The following is a 20,990-nucleotide window of genomic DNA, read 5'->3' on the forward strand; positions in this document are numbered from 1 at the left end:
AAAAATACACTCTGAACAACATTTGATGGATAAACATGACTTCTTCAAAAACACAAGTGCAAGAAAAGGTGAATGTGGTCCTCTGATCTAGTCTCACAACAGTGAACAACCAGAAAGCTACACCTGCGCAGAGAGAAAGGTGGCCTTAAAGGACATATATTAAGGTTCCATTTCAAGGGTTTAGAAATGAACAGCAAAATAAACTCAGAGTTTAAAAAAGTAATAATAAAGAACAAAAATTATTGAAGTAGAAAAGATATAAACAGGATTAACAAAACCAAGAATGGGTTCTATAAAGACTAATAAAATGGAAAGCTCTCTGATGAGAATGATGAAGAAGATTGTCACAACGGAAAGGGGGATTGCTCCTGGCACCTAGTAGACACCCCATCTAAGGGAAATGTGAGGACCTTTATGACAAGGAGTGGACTCTGGAGCCATACGTGGGCTTCACACCAGTCTCCCTACTTGTCAGCGGGACGATCATGGCCATGTTTCTTCCTCCTAGCATGAGATCTCAGCCTTGTCGTGAGGGTCAATAACATCACTGAAGATAAAAAGCATCTAGAACAGGGTCTCATCAGTGTCCAGTAAGCAGACTAGGTCTCCACCCTCTTTCAACAAAGTACAGAAGGCCTCAAGCCAGCCTAATGGCCTCTCTCTTCCCTTCCACTGGCCTCTCTTCCCTCCCACAATCCCAACACTACAGCAGAACCGCCTCAATAAAATGCATGTGGAGCAGATCATTCATGAGAACACCAGCAGGATCTAGTCTGGGGTCCCTGGTGGGCAGAGGTGTCTCCTTCAGTCCACCGGGTCAGGGTGCCCAGGTCCCGTTACCCACAGTGGTCTCACCCCTGCCTCCTGCAGGGCATTCCCTCACCTGGGGACCTGAGCCATGGAAGGCAGGAAGGCAGCGTTCACCGCACTACACTAATGGGTCCTTCTTTCCCAGAATGGGGACTGCTGCCCTGAGCCTAGGAGGGAGGCCCAGGCACCCTTCCTTATCAGCAGCCATAAAGAAAGCCCTGCTCCCAGTGTGGAGAGCAGGGGCCATTTGGCCTTGGTCTGGGAAGGGATGGCCCACCCCACCCCAAACCCTAAGCATACCTCCCAAGTCTCAGGATGCTGGGCCCCACTGAAGCTCAGCATCAGCACTATGTTTTCACGGGGACGTTTGTGCATGTCTGTTGGAATAGGGGTTGGGGTGAAGATTAAGATGAATTTCGTTCAACCCACCTATAAAGGTAAACAGAAAACAAGAAGTGTGCACGAGGCAGTTACTAATACATGGAATTCCATTTAGAGGCTTGAGTCACTCCTGAAAACACATTCAGACCCATGAAGCGTGCCAGAGATGAGGATGGGGGGAAAGGGGCAGGTCTTCCGAGCAGACATGGAGAAAAGGCCCAGTTTCCACAGATGAGACGACAGCACACGAGGCTCCGTCCCTGGGACAACACTGGGCCTGAGCACAGCTCCCTTGACAGGGAGTTTCTAAAGATCTCTGATTTTGTACATCTGAGGAATAATACCCTGCAACCATATGATGAAACAGTTTTCAACTATTACCAAAACCCTGCCACAACTCCCCAAGGACAAGCAGGCCTAGAGGGACCCCTGGTTCCTTTCAGGGCCTGGGGAGCAAAAGGAAACAAAGACAGTGTGGATGGCTCTGTCCTTCCTGCCTGAGCACTGGAGCTCCTGGAGAAAACCAGAAGGCAACTTCCTAAAGAGGGGACAGCTGCGACAGTGGCTGTTGCCTGGGGTGGGGTGGGGGTGGGGGTGGAGAAGGGTTAGAGTGTGCTGGTAGCCCCTTGCAGAGGCACAGGAGCCTTCCCTCACGACCCTGGCCATGGAGAGGGGCAACGTGCTGGCGCTCAGGCACCTGTGACTCAAGGGAGGACTCGCCTGCAGGGCCCATGCCTAGCGCACCAGGTGGGCTTGCAGGCGGTGTTTTACCAGAAAGCGTTTCCTGCCTTGGTGTCTCCTCAGGGATCCTAAGTTTCCATGATGCGAGAGGGAGTTTTCGTGGAATTACAAAAACTGGTTTAATAACACTCTTTAGAGCCAGAGTAGTAATTTGGTTCTCTGCGGAATTATAAATGGAAGAGATGTATTTTCCTTGCGATTTTAAAAATAATTAGGAGGAAGAGGAGAGAGGGAAGCTTTGTGAAGGCAGAGATTACAATCTAACAGAAACAGACTGGGACCTCCTGCCTTGCCCCTTCCAAGCTGGATGTGGCAGGGGTGACGCAATGTCCTCCTGGCACAGGCCCACCTCCGCCCTGCAGGGTCCGGACTAAGAGTGCTTGTCCCGATACTCATGCCAGCACCACAGTCCCCACAAAGGTGCACCCAGGTCCTGTGGCGTGCACAGCCACACGAGTGTGGGAGAAGGGCTCTGAGGCCTGCCCAGACAACCTGTTTCCAGAACCCCCGCATCTCTTCCATGAGCAGGCAGGTGCCCCAGGTGAGCAGGACAAGGGCCAAGTTACGGAGGGGCTCTGTCACTGGAGCGTCTGTGCATACTTGAGTCACTCTGGAAGCCTCACTGGGCTCCACGAAAGTCCACAGGTCAACCCCAGGACTGAGAATGAGGTTGAGGATCTGCCCAACAGATAGATCCTGAGCCTGTCACACACAACCACCGCAGTCACTGCTTCACATCCAGAATAGAAACTCGACATCTCTTCAGTCTCTGCTTACTGTCTGGGCTCCAGCCTCTGAGTCCAGAAATCAGAGCTATTCCAACAACACAGGGTCCAGTGAAGAGCTCTCCTGATGCCCAGTCCACTGCTCAGCCCTCAAGCAGGTTAAGCCTGACCCTGGTAGCATGGGCCATGGTGTACTCAGGTAACTCTTGGCATCCGCATCCAAGGGGCACTGTTGGGTCTGAGGGTGTGTCTGCCCTTGCCACAGTCTGGGAACAGGGAGCCAGGGAACGAAGAGCAGTGATGCATGCAGCTCACAAGGATTTTGTTCTATAAAGAGAAGGGGCATCAACTATATCTGAAAGCACTCGCCAGAGATAGGAACGGAGCGGTGCATGATGCTGCCTGTGTTGCCAGGTCCATGGGAGGGAAACAGCCTGATGGAGTCACACAGAGTTCAGCCACTTGGATGCCCAGGGTCCCCGAGGAGGGGCTGGGTAAAGGAGGATAAAAGGGTACACACAGCCCTGGAGGGAGGAGCAGCTCTTCCCAATTCAAATAGGAAGGCCCTCAGGGGTCTACTCAGCCTGGCCAGAGGTCCCTCCTGGGCTGCACATGTCCCAAAGCTCACCCCTGGGAGCCTCCTAAAATGCTGGCTGGAACGCGGAGAAGGAACACATGTCCCCCCCCAGCAGTATCCACATTTCACCTCTATCAATTCAGCCCACCTTCAGCCAGAACTGGAGTACCACTGAAGGCAAATTAGGCTTAGGTTTGCAATTTCAGCACAGGCATTTCCAAAAGCAATTTACATTTTGAGTGTGCCGAAAGAGCATGTGGCAGGAAGCGGGGTCTTTGGGCTGGTGTTTAAATGTCTGTTAAGAATGTGCTCATGCGAGATTTCTCAGGAAGAGGGCAGCTGATGCCTTGGTTCACCCTGGAAAGAAACCTGGCTGCCCACACACAGATGGGACACAGCCACAGGAGACAAGATGGGTGAGTTAAGGCTCTTTGGTCAACAAAGGGCTGTTTGACAACCTGCATTTTCACACCTGCCCACCTGCAGAGGAGCTGTGAGCCAGAGAACAAGTCAGCCTTTCCAGGTGAACTCAGAGAGCTTTGCAAGCACCTCTGTCCCTGTCCAACCTCAGGAAAGAGAGTACAGTTTCCAGGCTGCCAGGGTCTGTCTCATAAGAGGGCTGCACTCTGCTGGAGGTACCATGGTGTCCACACCTGCATGGAGGCAGGGGACTGCCTATCACCCTCAAGATACCTCCCCTTTCCTTCTATTTGGCATGACACTGATCGGGATACGTCCATGCTGCTTGTGGCATGGCTGCCTCAGAACTTCTCAGGTTCAGAGAACACCTAACCTGGACTTTCCTCTCCCATCACAAAACAGACCACAGGCGGGCAGGGGTGCAGGGGCCTGGAAGCAGAGGGACCACTGAAGCCAAGAACTAAAGTGACCCCACAGCCCAGCCACCTCCCTCAGCTGCTGTGAGCGTCCCCCACTCCCACCCCCAAACCTGATGTCACCAAAGGAAGGATGCCACTACCTGGGTTAGCCTGTGCACCAGGCCCAGGCTCAGCATTCAACCACCTGACCCCCCAGGTGGCTCTTCCTACACAGGTGTGCTGACACATACATATCTCAGAGAAAAATCATAGACTCTAACAATGTTCCAGAGGTTTCATAAACAAAGCCACAAATGGCTTCCTTTTCAAACCTGTGACTTCTCAGTAAATACAGCAACAGACCTTTATTAAATCAGGAAATCACTCTGAGACAGTCAATGGGTGTGGCTTCAAAAAAATTCATTCCTCCCAAGAAGCCAGGGGCTCACACTCAAAAACAGGCCTCTGAAAAACAAAGAAAACCCCTGCTGTCAGCCACCTCAGCACCCAGCCTTCAAAGCCACAAAGCCAACTGCCTGGCTCTTTCCAGGTGCTAGAGTGAACACTGCACTGCCTCTGGGTCCCACTCTCCCTGGCCTTGGTGGGGACATCCAGACTCCCTCCTCCACGTTGGAGCTGAACCCTCATGCGGAAACTGATCAAATCTGAAATCATCAGTGCCCCCAAAGCCCCTGTCAGGGCTACCAGGGCCACATCACAGCCAGGGTTCCCCAAAGTCAGTAGAGACTGCCAACCCCCTCCAGATGCCATGAAGACAGCAAACATCTATGACTGTTCACAGAAGGGTTCCCTGCTCTACAGCAGCTATAGAGAGAGTTGTACACTCAAGAAACCAGCCACAAGCCGGAAATGTTAAACCACAGCTCAGGAGCACTTCCTCACGGGGAGCACCAGGAGGGTGTAGGAGGCCCAGCAGGCTGGCCACCAGATCTCTCGCACGAAAGGCCTGTGCACCAGCAGCCCTGCGCATGTGATCACAACAGGGTGATGGGGGGACTGAGGGCATGGGAAAGGCATCCCCCCACCCCCAGGGCCTCAGCTCCTGGGCTCAGGTGTGTGTGTCTCTCTCTCTCTCTCTCTCTCTCTCTCTCCAGACCAGAGCCTACTGGAGCTCAGCTGGTCAGTTTTCAACATAAAGTCTACTATTGCTCATTGTTTCTAGCTTCTGGATTTTTGGATAATTCCATACACGTGGTCTTTCAAATGCCATCCCATTTAAGAATGAAGGCATTTTCCTAAAAAGACAAAGACCATCAAGCAATTTTCAAAAAACTAAACACCACATTATGAACTGCCTATGAATTCCATGCATATATCGGAATTCTCACTTATCTTAATTAAATCTAAGAGTTATCAAAATAGAAAATATTTTTCACATGTCATTTTTTAATTTGTCTAATTCTTCACTCATTCCCTCTGCTGAGCTCCTCCTTACAAGGTATGAGTATGTGCTGGAAGAGGCAAAAAAAAATTTCAGCAAGCCCGAAAGAGCTGGCGGCCTGCTGAATAGCCTAGTCCAGGCCCGAGCCTCTCCTGGGACGGCAAAGGGGCCCTCTTGGGGAGGATACCCGGCTCTGTACCTCAAAAAGAGAAAGCAAGCCAAGAGATATTGGAGGGAAGTTTAGAATTTCTTGGGGCAAAGTGTGATTTTGAAAAGATGCTGAGTTAATAAGCCACATGTTGAGGAGAAAGATACTCATCATGAGAGTGAACAAAGGTCTCTCAGAGTTCTGACTTATCATAACAAGGAATCAAAACACTTCTTCCACACTGACTTTTCCTAAGCATTTCCACAAACAGCTTTATCTCAGAAGTGCCAGGAGCGATGGCCTGCCCCCTTTGTTAGGAAGCACTCAGCGGTCAGGGGAAGGCAGGGGCTCCAGGTGGTGATGAGGTAGCCAGCTGACTGCCCAATCTCTTGTCCCTGATGCGAGGGGCTCCCAACGAGATTTCCCAGGAAACTATATACACTAGGCTAGGAGAGCCAAACTTCTTTATGCTTTTTCATCCACCTAACATAGACCAGGATCAACAGAGAAGGGGGAAAAATAGAAGGTTCTGGGAAGAAATAAACCTCAGCTTTTCTGCAGAGAGGCCCCCAGGGGACCTCTGGACACTGGGATCATGATGGGCTTGGGACCAAGGGGCCAGTTAGAGGACAAGCACAGGAGAGCCCCCCTAGACCCAGGACTCAAACAGAGACTTAAGGAGCCCCATCCCTCCTCAGCCTCCAAAATGAAAGGAACAAAGAAGCAACTAGGTGGGAGGTCTGAGTTCAGCTGCCATGAAGGAAGCTACCAGCTCTGGCAGGGAATACAGGGCCAGTCACCTGTATGGCTGAGCTTCAAGCAACTGTATTCTCAGCCATTGTGGAAATTTCCACAACAGCACTTAATTTACTAATAGGTGGAACCACCCAAGCACCTGTCATCACACATATGTACACGCATACATATGTGAGTGTGTATGCATATGTGTATAACCAACATAATGGGGTTTGCAGGCTGGAGCAAGGGTCAGGCAACCTCCAGGCCTTTTGGGTCGGCACCCAGGAACGCTCAGCAGGCCCCTCTTTCCACTTAGGGTCTTGGACTCAGCATCAGGAATGACCATCTGGTCCGCTCAGAAATGAGACACTCTCAGAGGCTCCCATGGGCCAGCCACTGGGATTGATTCCCTTTCAGGCTCCACCAACCCCCATGTGCTCAGCAGCCAAGCTCCTCACTGAGGGTTTTATGAGAAGACTAGGGGCCCGGTGCACGAAATTCGTGCACTGGGTGTGTGTGTGGGGGGGGGGAGTGTCCCTCAGCCCAGCCTGCCCCCTCTCACATACTGGGAGCCCTCAGGCGTTGACCCCCATCACCCTCCAATCGCAGGATCGGCCCCTTGCCCAGGCCTGACGCCTCTGCCAGAGGCGTCAGGCCTGGGCAGGGGACCCTCATTTCCCCCCATCACTGGTTCTGCCCCCAGCCCCCTCCGATTGCTGGCTCTGCCCCTTGCCCAGGCCTGACGCCTCCGCCAGAGGTGTCAGGCTTGGACAGGGGACCCCCATCTCCCCCCGATCACTGGCTCTGGCCCCCGCCCAGGCCTGATGCCTCGGCCAGAGGAGTTGACCCTCATCACCCTCCGGTCACCAATCACCAGATCGGCCCCTTGACCAGGCCTGAGGCCTCCAGCAGAGGTGTCAGGCCTGGGCAGGGGACCCCCAGCTCCCCGCGGTTGCAGGCTCCACCCCTGCCCAGGCCTAACGCCTCTGGCCTAGGCGTCCGGCCCGGGCAGCGGGGACCCACAGCTGCAGCGGCCCCGCGATCGTGGGCTTCACTTTAGGCCCAGGCAAGGGACCCCTAGCTCCTGGGACTGCCAGCTTCGACCGTGCCCAGCTCCCATCGCTGGCTCCACCCCTACTTCCTGCTATCACTGGCCAGGGCAGAAAAGGCGCCTGATTCTCTGATCATGGCTGGGGGGCAGGGCAAAGGCGGCCCCAGGGCCGCCTTTGCCCTGCCCCCCAGCTCTTGGCTCCCCCCTGGGTTTCCGATCACTGTCAGTGGCAGGGGGCTTCTTCCTGCTTTCCTTTCGCCTCCCTGCATTGTGCCTACATATGCAAATTAACTGCCATCTTGTTGGCAGTTAACTGCCAATCTTAGTTGGCAGTTAATTTACATATAGCCCTGATTAGCCAATGAAAAAGGTATCGCCGTACGCCAATTACCATTTTTCTCTTTTATTAGTGTAGATGACTCAAACCATGTCAACGTACAGACACTGCCAATCTTACACATCAGCCATAAATGGGAAAGGACACACTGTGCACATGAAACAAAGAGCAGTTACAAGGACACATGATGGGGTTGGGGCCTGCTTCCTGTCATCCTAATTAATGCCTCATCGGAACTTGTTGAGGCTTCCTAGGTACCCACTCCTCAAACAAGCACAGTGGTTGTGCCTGATCTTTGCCTTTCAATAATGTCCTTACACGATACAAACAGGCGACTCCGAGAAAAAGTGAGCTCCTTACAGGCGGCTCTGAGATCACAGAGCCCAACACCCTTTCTGGAGCAGGGAAGCTAGCCCTGGAGACAGAGCCAGGGGCTGCACAGGAGTAACTGTGCCAATGAAGAGTTGCCTGTCCCCATCAGTACACGTGAAAATACACGATGATAAACACAGAAATCTGCTGAAGGCAATTCAACAGGGACAGAGAGGCAAGTTCTTGGCAAGTGCAAATAACTGTCGCCTCAAAGGGACACTCATTAGCTATCCTCCCATGTGTTCCACTGGAAGGGGAGAAGAGTAAGTTGACACCGTGCAAAAATCAGGAATTACTGCAGCAAAACAGAGCAAATGCAGAGACAAAGAAAAGGAGACCAACCAGCCACTTAATGGAAAGGATAAGACAACCAGCTGATGCTGTGAATGGGTGTGAATATTACCTGTGAGCAGCATGTGGAGATTTAAGTGGCTCTTACTTCAGACCAGTACACTGTACACGGACCTTGGAAAAAGCAAACACAGAGTAAACCATATACTGGGGGCTGGCTGGTGGCAAGAAAAACGCGAAGCGACCCTTCCTCATTGGGAAAGGCAGTAACTATCTGGATTGATACTAAATATACCCTGGTTAGTAAGACAGCTCAAGAGACACTTGCAAATCAAAGGACTAGGTTTCTTTGACAGACCATACCTGAAGGAAACAGGAGATTCAGAATTAAAAACTGGTACAAAGGTTGGTATTCAGTATGTTTTATCTTTAAATGGCCTAAGACAGCAGCAGACTATTCCAAAGTTTCTAAATTTCACAAAGTGCATTCTAAGTTTCAGTGTTGTCACTGCCAAGATGCTCACCTGGACAGTTCAGATCCGCCTCCTTGTTCTGAGTGACTGCTCAGTATATATAAACCCTACAACCGGCAGCCTCCCTGTGGCTTCCACCCACCAACAGTGAATCCACCTGACTCTCAGGAAGGTGCTACTGTCACCCCACTGTAGACATGAAGCTGGGGTGGCCAAGACTGATGACAGTGGGTGACTGGTGGGCCAGCTGTGCACCCCACCAGCAGGTTGCAGAGTCCATGCCCTAGCCTCCCTCCCAGGAAATACAGAGTCCCACAATTAACCTGCGGATAGTGAAATGTCTATCTGTATGTTACATGGAGCATTCCGAATGATGTGGAATTTTTGTTTGGGGAGCGGAGGGAACCACTCTAATGCTAGAATATTCAGCAAGACCAGCAATAGTAATCTCAATGAAAATTCACAACATGATGCCAAATTCTAACAAACTACCCACAATAACGATGAATAAAACCATGGTTAAACTCAGTTCTCTCTGTGAAACTTTCCATTTACTTGGCCATTTTCCCATGGACGTTCAATTAAAAACAACTGTGAGAAAGTGAGCCACCGTGAGCACTGCACAACCAGGCAAGGACACAAGCCTCTGCTAGCCCAGAAGCCTTTTAGCATTTATTCACATTGTACCCAGTCAGAGCCAGCAGCCCTAGGAGGAGACCTGCACTGTAATTTTTGATCCAAATTGACTTTAATAAATAATTCTGATGATACCAAAATCAACAAGCAAGAAAAGAAAAACCAGATAAACTATACTTCATCAAACCTAACAACTTTTGTGCTTCAAATGTCACCATCCAGGAAATGAAAAGACAATCCACAGAATGGGACAGAATACTTGCAAATCACAGATCTGATAGAGTTGTATCTAGAATATAGAAAGAACCCTTCCAACACAATAATAAAAAGGCAAATAACCCAATTTGAAAATGTTAGGCAAAAGATTTGAGTAGACATCTCTCCAAAAATAAAAATACAAATAGTCAACAAGCCCATTAAAGACTTATTGTGGTGATCACTTTGTAAGGTATATAAACAATGAATCACTATGTCATACACCTGAAACTAACATAATAATGTATGTAAAAATAAATTATTTTTTTTAAACTGCAAGCAAAGAGAGAAGGGGAGAGAGGTCGTGTATGAACCTCAGTTGATCCTTGAATAACCAGGAAAATACTGAAGCAATATTGATACAACTGAAGTTTTAAACAATAACTACTTGACAGTATTAAAGTGTCAACATTTCAGTTGTGATAATGGTATCTTTTAGACATATGTAAGACAGCAGGAATCATGTGCACACACCAGTGAGGAAGAAGGCCCAGACTGGCCCTGGTTGGGTGTGGCTGAAGTTGAGGATGGCCACCTGGTCATTCCTGATTCTGTCTTCTTTTGCTTTTGTGTTAGAAATTTTTTATAATAAAAAATGGAAAGCTACCTCATGACAGGGCTGGATTTGGACTCTGGGGTTACTCTGTCCATGTGGTGGCTACTCTGTTGGTGTTTACTGGCTGTCTGCAGGTTGCTTGCAGTTCTGGAAGACTTCACCCGCACTAAGTTTCTCTGATCCCCTAGAGCAGCTGCACCTACACACAATTCTGATCTCTGCCAAAGTGCCCTGGAGTTCTGCCTTGTTTCCAGGGCAAAGGTAGGGGTTCACTGAGAGAAGATGACATTGGGAAGGTGAGGGCAATGTCCTCCTAAGATGTAACCACAGCTGTCATTAGCCAAGTAACTAGGATATCAGCTACAATTTAAACTACAATAATATCATAAAGTTACTTTAAAAATAAAAACTTAACTTGCCTACTTCAAACAAAGCAAACACTCAACTAGTGATGCCACAGGAATCTCTGGGATTCCTCTGGCACGGCTCCTGGGACCACATGGAGGATACACCTTGACCAGGGAAAGGCTCACAGTCTCTGAGGCATCTGCTTGAACAAACTGTGTCACAGGCAGCCTCCCCAGGCCTGCCCGTCCCCCTCTGGAAACGTCCTTCCTATCAGGTCTCTGGGCTATCATGGGGGCAGGGAGCAGTGACACGCCTTTTCAATGAGTCTGTCTTACAAGGGAATCTGTCTTACAAGGAACCTTTTCAAAGAGCCACGTCCTAGGACAATTCTGTGAAAGGTCAGAGGAGACAGCTGCAAACACTCCCGTGACTGAAAGCGTCCCTCGCCCAGGACAGAGTGGAGGAAGCCGGCAGAGAGAGCAAGAGAGCGAGAGAGCGAGAGAGCCATAATTACCACTGCGGCTTGGCGGGAATGGCAGGGATGGCGGGGGCGAAGCAGGCGGAAGCCTGCAGCCTGGACCACCGGGGTGAGCGGCCGGCCCTCTGTGGCTGTCCCTGGCGAGTGTCCCCGCGCTGGACGCCAGGCTGCCAGCAAAGCCTCACTCACTGCTGCTTTCTTCACATGTGGTTTGATTGACGCAAATCAAGAGGCAAGCAAGTGATTCATCACTGTCCCAGCACCGCTCCCACAGAAATGGCAGAGCCCAAGCTTGCTGAGTCACCGGAGAACGTTCCCCTCGCTCTGGAGGCGCTGCTGGTCTGAACTTCCACACGCAGACACACGTTTGGGCTCCTAAGTGCGGCAGCGCTGGCAGGGCCACAGCATAAAGAAATACCGGACACTAGCCCTGCCAACCAGCAACAGGATAGGGGGACAGGGGGACCAGAGTGAAGAGGCAGTGGCAGTGACCACTAGCCCTGTGCCTGCTCAGCTGGTGCGTGCATACATGCGCTGGGGACGCTAGGCGTGGGTGCCCTTATACACCAGCTCCAACCTCAGTCCTTGGTCCTACTTCTAGCACCTCAGTGTCATGCACACCAGGATCCCTGCCTTCCAGGAGCCCATGGGGAGGTGACAAGATGAGGGGCCCCAGAAATCCCCCCATGGTGCCTAGTTCCACCCCAAGGGACAAGGAAGACACAGCCCCCCATTGCCTGCCTCAGTTAGAAAAGCCTCCCAGAGGAGGTGAGCAGGAACTTTCTAGGTGGTTGGGGGGGGGGGGGGGGGGGGGACCTTCCAGGCAGATGGAACAGCATGTGCAAGGCACAGCAGGCTGACAGCGATGCAGTGCAGGGAAGGTGGCCCTGCAGGTGAGAGGGCAGCACATGAGGCTGGAGAACCACAAGCAGTCAGGAGGGGCCCTGGGTGCACTTCTCGGCAGGGGAGAACCATGCAAGGGCTTGGGAGCCAACCAACCCTGGAGACGGCACACCAGTCAGGACTGGCATTCCAAGCTTCCCCTGAGAATGGGCACAGCAATTTCTTTCCTGTTCCCTGTCACGTTAGGCCTTCCTGAAGGCACAGGGTGAGGGCCCAAGTCTGGGAGGGAAGGTGCACAGGGGAGAAGGGCCTTTGTCCAAGCCAAGTGCAGGTCCAAATGGGCACACAGGCCACACCCCAAAGAGACATACACAGATTGAGTGGAAAAGAGCACACTGAAGGTCTCTGCTCCCACCACAGGGCCCCATGCCATGCGGGTCACACAGCAGGCATCACTGGGTCCTCTGAAAGAGAAGAGCAGCCCTGCACGCAGCTGGCCTGCCCCCAAAGCCCTGACCTGGTTGCCTGTGTCCCCCAATCACCCCCACAGCACTGGGACAGAAAGCACTGCTGCTTTCCCAGCAATTCCATCCTGGGCAGGGACGTTCCCCAGGAGTTCTGGCCTTAACTAACTCCAAACACTCGGGTTCTCAGGTCTGGTGGACACAAATAAGTAAGACAACTCTTCTCCCAATAGGACAACCTCCACACCAAGTTCTCTGCCACTCAAAGCCACCTGGAGACTGGGGTTTCTGAGAAATAAATTTGTGCTCACCATCAGCTTCAGATCATTATGTCACCAAACCCCCCACACAGATGGGAAAGAGAGAGAGAAAACAGATCAGCAAGAGAGTGGCAAGTCCAGGGGCGAGGAAGGTGTGGTTCACTTAACTCTGAGTGAGCCCTCCAGGGCAGCCTGCTGAGAAGTGCCTCCCCAGCCAGGATCCCTGCTACCACAAGCATTTAAGCTGCTTTTAAAAATACTTGACAGTCTAATTTGCAAAGAAAAATTTTTGAGTATGGAGACATATCTCCTACTATGTATCAAAGTCACTTGCCCAAGGGTTTAGCTTGCTTTAGCTTACCTCCTCAAAAGCTTCTTGACCCTCCCTCTACAACCACCTCCCTGCCCCTAACACTGACACAGCACTCTTCCGTTCAACCAGGAAAGACTGATTCAGGAGCAACTGCAGAGAGGTCTAGGAACTGGAGATAAAGGGCAGTGCAGATGTGTGGCCACATCCCCAAGCAGGGAAAGGAGCTGAGAGGTGACTGCTCAGCAGCGGCGGCCCACAGGCCCTGTGCTCTCTCTAGATCTCAGAGCACTTTCAAATTCAAGCGTAATAATAGCCTTTACTTGCAAAAACAAAGCCATGATTTGAAGTCCCCTGGAGACTTGCCTCCTAGAGGGTGAGGCCTGAGATCTGCGCCAGGAGAGGAGACTTTGTTTTATGTGCTGAAAACAGTGACTAAATAAATGAATTATTAAGTGAATCAATGAACAAACTGTCTACCTGGCACCAAGCTACAAGCTTACACTCAATCCCCTAAGCCTTATGACAAATGCATGAGACAGGGTTTGTTACCCCCATCTGAGAGATGAAAAAGAGAGAGGCACAAAAAAATTGAGCAACGTTGCCACTATCTGAGATGCAAAGCATGGATGCAGACTGGCCTCGCTAACATCAAAGTCAGTCCCCTCCACTGTCCCAACAGAAACCAGAGTCCTGGCTCCCAGATGGAGCACGGATGGAGGAAAATGTCCCACCAGGAGGACAGGTGTGACAGAGGCAAAGGGAGGACTGAACACAAAAAAAGAAGCAAAGTCATTAGCTGCAGATCTCCAGTGAAACACCCACTGTGCCTCCTGCCAGTAGGTGACAAATGGGACCCAGAATTAGCCCCTGCCAGCCGGGCTGCAAGGAAGAAACTGGAAGAAGGCTAGTCAGTGAAAATGTTTCCATGTCCTCCCCAGCAGAGAAGGTTGGCTGCATAATTAAATAGAGATATTCCTTCTGGGAAAAAGAACAAATGCAAATCCTTCTTGCTGGGTTTCTCCAGCCCTTTTCAAAGCCGGGAGTGAAGCTCTCGGAAGTTTCCTTCCCCACATTCCAGAACATGTACTGTGGCCCATGAACCATGTTCAGCCCACCTCAGGAACCTTCGATAACAGGGCCCTTGAGCCTCTCTCCAAAGCACACTAATCTCCAGGAACCCGGGATTTTAGGCTTGTTGGCTGAGGAACTAGTCACTGTTGATAAAAGTTCCTCCTAACACTTGAGATGCACACTGGCTCTGTTTTATCAACCATGGAAAGAAAACATGTTGGTAAAAAGAAAACAGAACACGCCATATGGAAGTTCACACTGTACATGCTTTCATTTGTAACTATGCCAACATCCCATGAGATGGGGACAAAGTGAGAAACCATTTGTATCACCTGAAGAAAGCGAGCCACAGCACCTCAGATACACTTGTTCCAAACTCCTCTGTGTGAATGCCCAAGAGGGTGGACAAAGACAAAGCTGTTTCAGAGTAGCTGACCACAGTAAGCATTCTGGTACCTGTGACCAACGAAGCCACTGAGTGAATGACAGGGTAGTTGTGAAGAAATTAGCCGGATAGAGGCAGAACTGAGAGTGAACATACAGAGATGAAAGACATAGGGAGTAAAATGAGATGGCACATTTGTTTACTCGGGATCTCTGGCAAAAAGAGCAAAGCAAACGATACAAAGTTTGAAGAAGCACAGGCTGAGGATTTCTAGCGTTGATAAAAGCACAGATTCACAAGCACAGAAGGAAAACTTACACCAAGGGACAAAGGTGTGTCCACACCTAACACATCTGCACAGAACTGTGATGATGAAGACAATGTTAGCAGTCAGAACAGGCTGACATGGAAGGGATGACCACTGTGCAGGCATCACACTTCACAACCACAGGAGCCACAGACAGGAAGAACACCCTACCTGTTGCAAAAGGTGGGGGGAAGGTCCTCCTGAGAGGTTTTAACCCTTTGCGGTCGTTTGTCTACTCTCAGCCACCAAAGCTTTTTTACCATTCCGGTCGTATGTCTGCTCTCAGCCACCACAGCAAGGAACCGTACGAATCTTAACTCTATTCATTCATGTATCAGTTCATCATTTCTCCGAAAGCTCTTAAGTGTCTAAGCGACCTTGTCACGAACCAAAACATTGCCCCGACAAATCGGAGATATCGAAACTCAATATAAACAAACGCGGTCGTTCCACACTCGCCATGCAAAACACCGTGGCGAGTCAGTCGCCTTTTGAGAGTGAAGAAATCAACAAGCTTCGGAGATACTTCGCAGAATTTCAAATAAAGCTTTACAAATTACGTTTAACTGTAATTAGGCATTCTCGCTTGTTAAGATATTTCAAAATAATACTCCAAAATGGCAAAAAGAAAGTTACCGAAAGAAGTGTACTGCGAATCTGAAAGTAACGATGAAGAGTTTTATTTTGGCACTTTGAATACTGACTCTGACGTAGAAAGTGATAACGTTTGTAGTGATTCTACTAGTAGTGATGTAGTTCCAAAAAGAATTAATAAATCTTGTTTATCCTTCATAATCTTGCATGTTATGTATCACTGCTCTTTCAATGGAAATTAATCCCAACCAGTACGACACCCATGTCCAAATTTAATACGACCGCAAAGGGTTAAATGATCCTTCAAGAATGAGGGTGAGATAAGAGACATTTTCAGGTAAACAAAACCACTGTATCACCAATAGACCTTCTAACACTGTTCTTGAGGGATGTGCATCAGGTGGAAAGAGTGGGACCAGGAAGGAGGGTCTGCCATGCAGCAGGGAATGAAGAGCACCTGCACTGGGACACCACAGGACTGGAGATGACCGGAGCACTGCAGGTTCTGAGGACTGTGCACTACAGGAGAACCGGATGTTTGTTAACACCTGACATTAGGATTGTTAGTGTAGGCAGCTAGCTCGGTATTAACAAAAGAGAAGGGAACAAAACTGGCTAAGCCTAAGCCTGATTAAGTCTTGAAGTTACTGTGTCAGACACCACAGGTGAAAGCTGAACCCCCATTAAGGGGATTCACTTCCCTCTTTCCCCCATGTAGGAAGGAAGAACAGGCTTTCCCATCTCCCCAGAGGGCAACCAGTCCACTTGCCTGGACTATGGGGAGGAATAAACAATAAAGGGGGAACTCCTATGCACTGTAGAAACCAAAACCGTGCAGGGATGAGGCAAAACTTTGAGGCATGGGCAGTAGGAGCCAAATAGCAACATAAATGGGCAGAGTCTAGCCTGGGAAAATCTGAGGAAAGGACTGTATTGGATAAGGGGGAGGGCCCAATATAAGCCTGTGAAGGATCAAGAAAAAGATTGGTTAGTTTGAAAGAAAGCCTATTCTCTCCCAATCCTGAAGTAATATAATCAAAGCTTAACAAAGGCCCCACTCAGTAGCACGTATCCGTTCCTCCTTTGGTTTGCCTGCATTCTCTCTTAGTAGCAGCCATGAGGCTCTAAGTGCAGGTCCAAGTTGGGTCCAAGCATGGTCCTGGATGTGGCAGCGCAGCTCCAGCTGGAGTGCAGCCAGGAACAGCTAGCCAGATGGGAGGAGAGACTATACTGGACTACTGGAGCCCCAGGTGATGGCATCACAGTTCTGTATCCAGAGCCTCCTGGTGGGCACTTATGCTCACCAGGCCCAGGATTTCTTCCGGAGTGAGAAAGGACCTGAGCCACCTGGTCATAGATGACACATTGGGCAGCTGGGGGCAGTCCTCTGTTACTGCTCCAATAAATCTTACCAGTACACCTCATTCTCGTACGTATGGGTCCCTGAAATATTTTTCTCATGACACCATGGAAGAACCCTATTTCCACAGCAACAGGATGATGCACTTGTCACAATAATGAACCAACAGTGATATATTATCATTAGCTAAAGTCCTTACTCCATGTAGGTTTCTGAGTTTTCCCTCTGTGTGCTCCAGGAGCCCACCTGACATTCAGTGGTCATGTCTCCTCGGGTTCCTCTGGGCTGTACTGGTCAGCTATTTTGTGGAATGTCCCTCAGTTGGATTTGTCTGATGTTTTTTTCATAGGGTTTTGTGTTTTCAGAAAAAAACACCCCAGAGGTGAAGTGCCTTTCTCTTTACACTATACCAGCCGTGGGCAAACTACGGCCCGCGGGCCGCATCCGGCCCGTTTGAAATGAATAAAACTAAAAAAAAAAAAAAAGACCATACCCTTTTATGTAATGATGTTTACTTTGAATTTATATTAGTTCACACAAACACTCCATCCATGCTTTTGTTCCGGCCCTCCGGTCCAGTTTAAGAACCCATTGTGGCCCTCGAGTCAAAAAGTTTGCCCAGCCAAAACCGGTTTGGCTCAGTGGATAGAGCGTCGACCTGCGGACTGAGAGGTCCCAGGTTCGATTCCGGTCAAGGGCATGTACCTGGGTTGCGGGCACATCCCCAGTGGGAGATGTGCAGGAGGCAGCTGATCGATGTTTTTCTCTCATCGATGTTTCTAGCTCTCTATCTCTCTCCCTTCCTCTCTGTAAAAAATCAATAAAATAAAAAAATAAAAAAAATAAAAGTTTGCCCACCCCTGCACTATACCAAAGGAGTACACCTATCAACACGACTTTCAAAAACCGGAATGAATATGAAAATACTAGGCGCCAGCACCTGTTGGATATGCCTCACACTGGATTTCAAGGCCATGTGCAGCCTATATAGGAGAAAGGCTGAGGACTAAAGGGCTGCAATTCAACCTCAGCAGTTAGGAATGATACCAGATGACAGCAAAATAAAGTAGAAGAGCGGAAATTTAAAAACTAGAAAGCAAACTAAAAAGGGAATAACATCAAAATTTGGTTCTTAAAAATTTAACAAAATATGGTCAAAAGAAAGATATATAATGTTTGAAATGAAAAAGGGTACATAACTCCAAATCCAGCAGAGATTTCAAAAGATAAGAAAATATGATGAACACTTCACAGTGATAAAAGATTTAGATGAAATGAACAAGTTCCATCTGAGCACCTTCAAACAGAAACCCAAGTTCCCAAGGAAGAAGAACCATAACAGAATCACCCCGAAGGCTCTGACAGCACCATTTTATCGTACAGCCTATACCCTGTGCCAGAGGGCCTTATGATGAACCTGAAACTAGCAAGGAAAGAAGGTTTAAGGCTTGCCAGAGTTGGCGCTGCTGGCCAAGGCCAAGCGCGGGCGGGGCTGGGGTCCATGCAGTGAGCGCACAGGCCATAACAGCTGTGATGCTGAGGGGCCCGCTGAAAATAGCAGCATTTGTTTATATCGCCTGAAAGCGAGCCTTTCAGCCCTTTGGGAGGGTTGTCCTGGGGTGGAGGTGAGGGCAGGGGTCTGGGAGACATGCAGTCAACAATGGGGACTTCAGAAGAACGTCATCTAGAAATGGTGGAGCAATAGGTGACTCAGGAAATGACTGAATTCCACCGCTGTTTTCTGGAACTTGGCCTCTAAGGGGAGCAGATGCTCAATAAGGCAGGGTTGGGCCCAGAGCCAGCCTGCTGTTGAGACCTCACAACTGAAAACAGCTTTAAAGGACAACCTACAATTAACATGGGAACAATTATCTTCCTAATTTAGGTTAATTCTACTGCGCAGCGCTGGTTGGCAGGTTGGGGGGAGGATGCACTGGAGACATCCATGTGGGTGCTTTTTATTTTCTTCTCCAAGGCCACACATTTTAAATATCGTAAAGAAGATTTAAAATGTCGGCCAGCTTCTTCTAGAAAAAGGGCCTGAGCTCCCAACAGATAGCTCCTAACTCAGGCTGGACCCTCCTCCTGGAAGTGGCCAGCTGCATGTGCAAGGAAACAGAACCTTAGTTCTGAGGTCACCGTGTAGCCTTATCTGCAGACCCCCATGCATTCCCGGCAGGAGGAGCGCAGGGGGGCCGTCCCCACCCCAAGGCAGTGGGGCTGGACATGGGGTGTTCTGACACACACAGTCCTCGGTCCTGGGAGGCACCTGTCTCAGCAATGCTGGTGCTGCAAAGCATGTGCGGGAACTCGAGCAGCAGCCTTTTCCAGAATACCTGTGAGGCCTCGGCATGACAGTCACAGTGAGGCCTCGAGGCCCCAGGCCTGGCCTGGCAGTAAACAAAGTGCTCTGGCTGCTGCTCTTGTGTGGCAGGAACACAGACCCTTTCAGCATTTGTTCTTTGTCCGAGGCCTGACGCAAAGGCCTTTGAGAGCATCTGCGATGAGAATGTCAACAGCGCGTAAACGCCATTGGACCCTGCTGAGCCAAGAAATCTGCCAGGCAGCCTTGACCAGGCAGTCCCAGCAAGAAACCAGGGCAGCCTCGGCCACTTGGCAGGGTCTGAAAAACACACACACCCTCTCACCCTTATTTAAAATGAGCACCTTTACCTTCAGAGAGCAAATGAGTATGCCAACTGGACATGAAAGCCAGAACAGTGATCAGGTCAGAGTGTGCCCTTTCCCACGTGAGGACCAGTGAGTGAGTGGGGCAGGAGGTGGACAAGGTGCTGTTTCTTTTTCTTTCTTTTTTTTCTTGTTCTTTTTTGGAATAGGGTTGGGATGGAAGCAAGTTCCCAGGAGCAAGGGAAGCTGTGCTTTATGGGGACTTGGGGTGGACAGACCTCCTTTAATAGCCAGCCCATGAGCACAGCCCATTCGGGCCTCTAGCAGGAAGTTACCATCCAAACAATAAACAGGAAACTTCATTAAAGAGATTACTCTTTCTAATAAAAAGGAGCTAGACAGGAAATGAGACTACCCAGCTGGTCTGCAAGCCCTGACCTCTGCCTCACCTGGCTACCCTCCTCTCAGGTCATCCACACCCTGCACTGGGACACTGACCTGCGTCACCTGGACACACGGCTCAAATGTGTGTCCTAGCACATCTCAGTGGCATGCACACCTTGAAGACAGGAACACTGGCTCCACCCTTCCTCAAAAGACTTTAATGGGAAAATATTCATTACAAGTATGTGCTAAGCACCAGAGGGCTTTCAATGATCTACTTGCAGTAAGAAAAAAGGAAGCAAATGTACTAGAAGACATTTCTAGAAAAAGATAGGCCATCCAAGTTATTCCCTCCCACCCCTACCCTCCACATCCTACCACATACACAGTGCCCTCCAAAAGGCTGGGTGGTTTAGGTCATGTTCATGTGCTCTATACCCAGGTGGCTGAGGCGAGGACCTCACTAACCATGCATGACCACCCCAGGCAGGTGAGCAAGGCCCTAAGGCGGAGAGATGAGTGAGTCATGGAGAGACTTGTCCTTGCTGCCAGGGACCACAGCAACCCACTGGTCAGATCTGCATTTTGGAAAGGTTCTTCTAGAAGCCGTGGGATAGGATAACGCGAAATTGGAGCTTCAGTAGGGTCAGAGTAAAGCACAGGAATTAAACAATTTTTAGAAAGGATAAGACCATTTGCGAAGCTGATGAAATGTCGAGGGTAGAGAGAAAGAGAAGAGCCATGTCTGGGCCAGGGTTTTGGGTGGGTGGGGCTGTCTCTTCTGGGAGGGGAAGAACAGGTGTAGAGACAGTTAAGGATGCAGAACAATGTTCACAGGTGACTCAAAGTCCATCATGGGCAAGGCTCAGGCAAGAGAGCAGAGCTGGGCACAGAAAAGACAGCTGTCAGGACTCAGCCTGCCTAGGGCAGGAGCACAAGAGGGAAGGGATAAGCTGGAAGATTGGGCCTTGGTCTGGCCCCTGCTTCTTGGCCTCTCCCCAGGGATACTGGGAGGGTCACCTGGTCAATACTGGTAAGCCTCAGAACAAGGTGAGAAGGTCAGAAAAACTCTGTTCCTGTTCTTACCCAACAATTAACCCCAAAGACTCTACCTGCCCAGTGTGAAGCAACTGTCAGGCCAACTTGGGACAACACCCACCAAGGCAACTCTCATGCCCCTGATCAGTCCAAAGGGTTTCCTATAATATGGAATTACAAAATATAAAGAGTAAAATGCAAAATAG

The 20,990-nt window shown here is 49.8% G+C and overlaps 1 protein-coding gene across 18 annotated transcripts in view; it reads right to left on the bottom strand.

Moving 5' to 3' along the window:
- HDAC4 (histone deacetylase 4) overlaps positions 1–20,990 on the bottom strand; it is a 239,045-nt gene that overhangs the window by 139,562 nt on the left and 78,493 nt on the right. For 2 of the 18 annotated variants that reach the window (XM_059703763.1, XM_059703757.1), the window contains exons 1-2: positions 11,174–11,389; positions 8,504–8,565 (exon numbers count right to left, since the gene is read on the bottom strand). The exons of 12 other annotated variants lie outside the window; for them this stretch is intronic. In XM_059703763.1, coding sequence (XP_059559746.1) covers positions 8,504–8,516 — 13 coding nt within the window. In that variant the 5' untranslated portion in view covers positions 8,517–8,565; positions 11,174–11,389. Of the gene's footprint in view, positions 1–8,503; positions 8,566–11,173; positions 11,390–20,990 lie in introns of those variants that run through there. 4 more of the 18 variants (XM_059703761.1, XM_059703755.1, XM_059703770.1 and 1 more) reach the window with 3 other exon arrangements.

This window comes from Myotis daubentonii, chromosome 7 (assembly GCF_963259705.1).
Source record: "Myotis daubentonii chromosome 7, mMyoDau2.1, whole genome shotgun sequence".
In the NCBI taxonomy this organism is placed as follows: Eukaryota; Metazoa; Chordata; class Mammalia; order Chiroptera; family Vespertilionidae; genus Myotis; species Myotis daubentonii.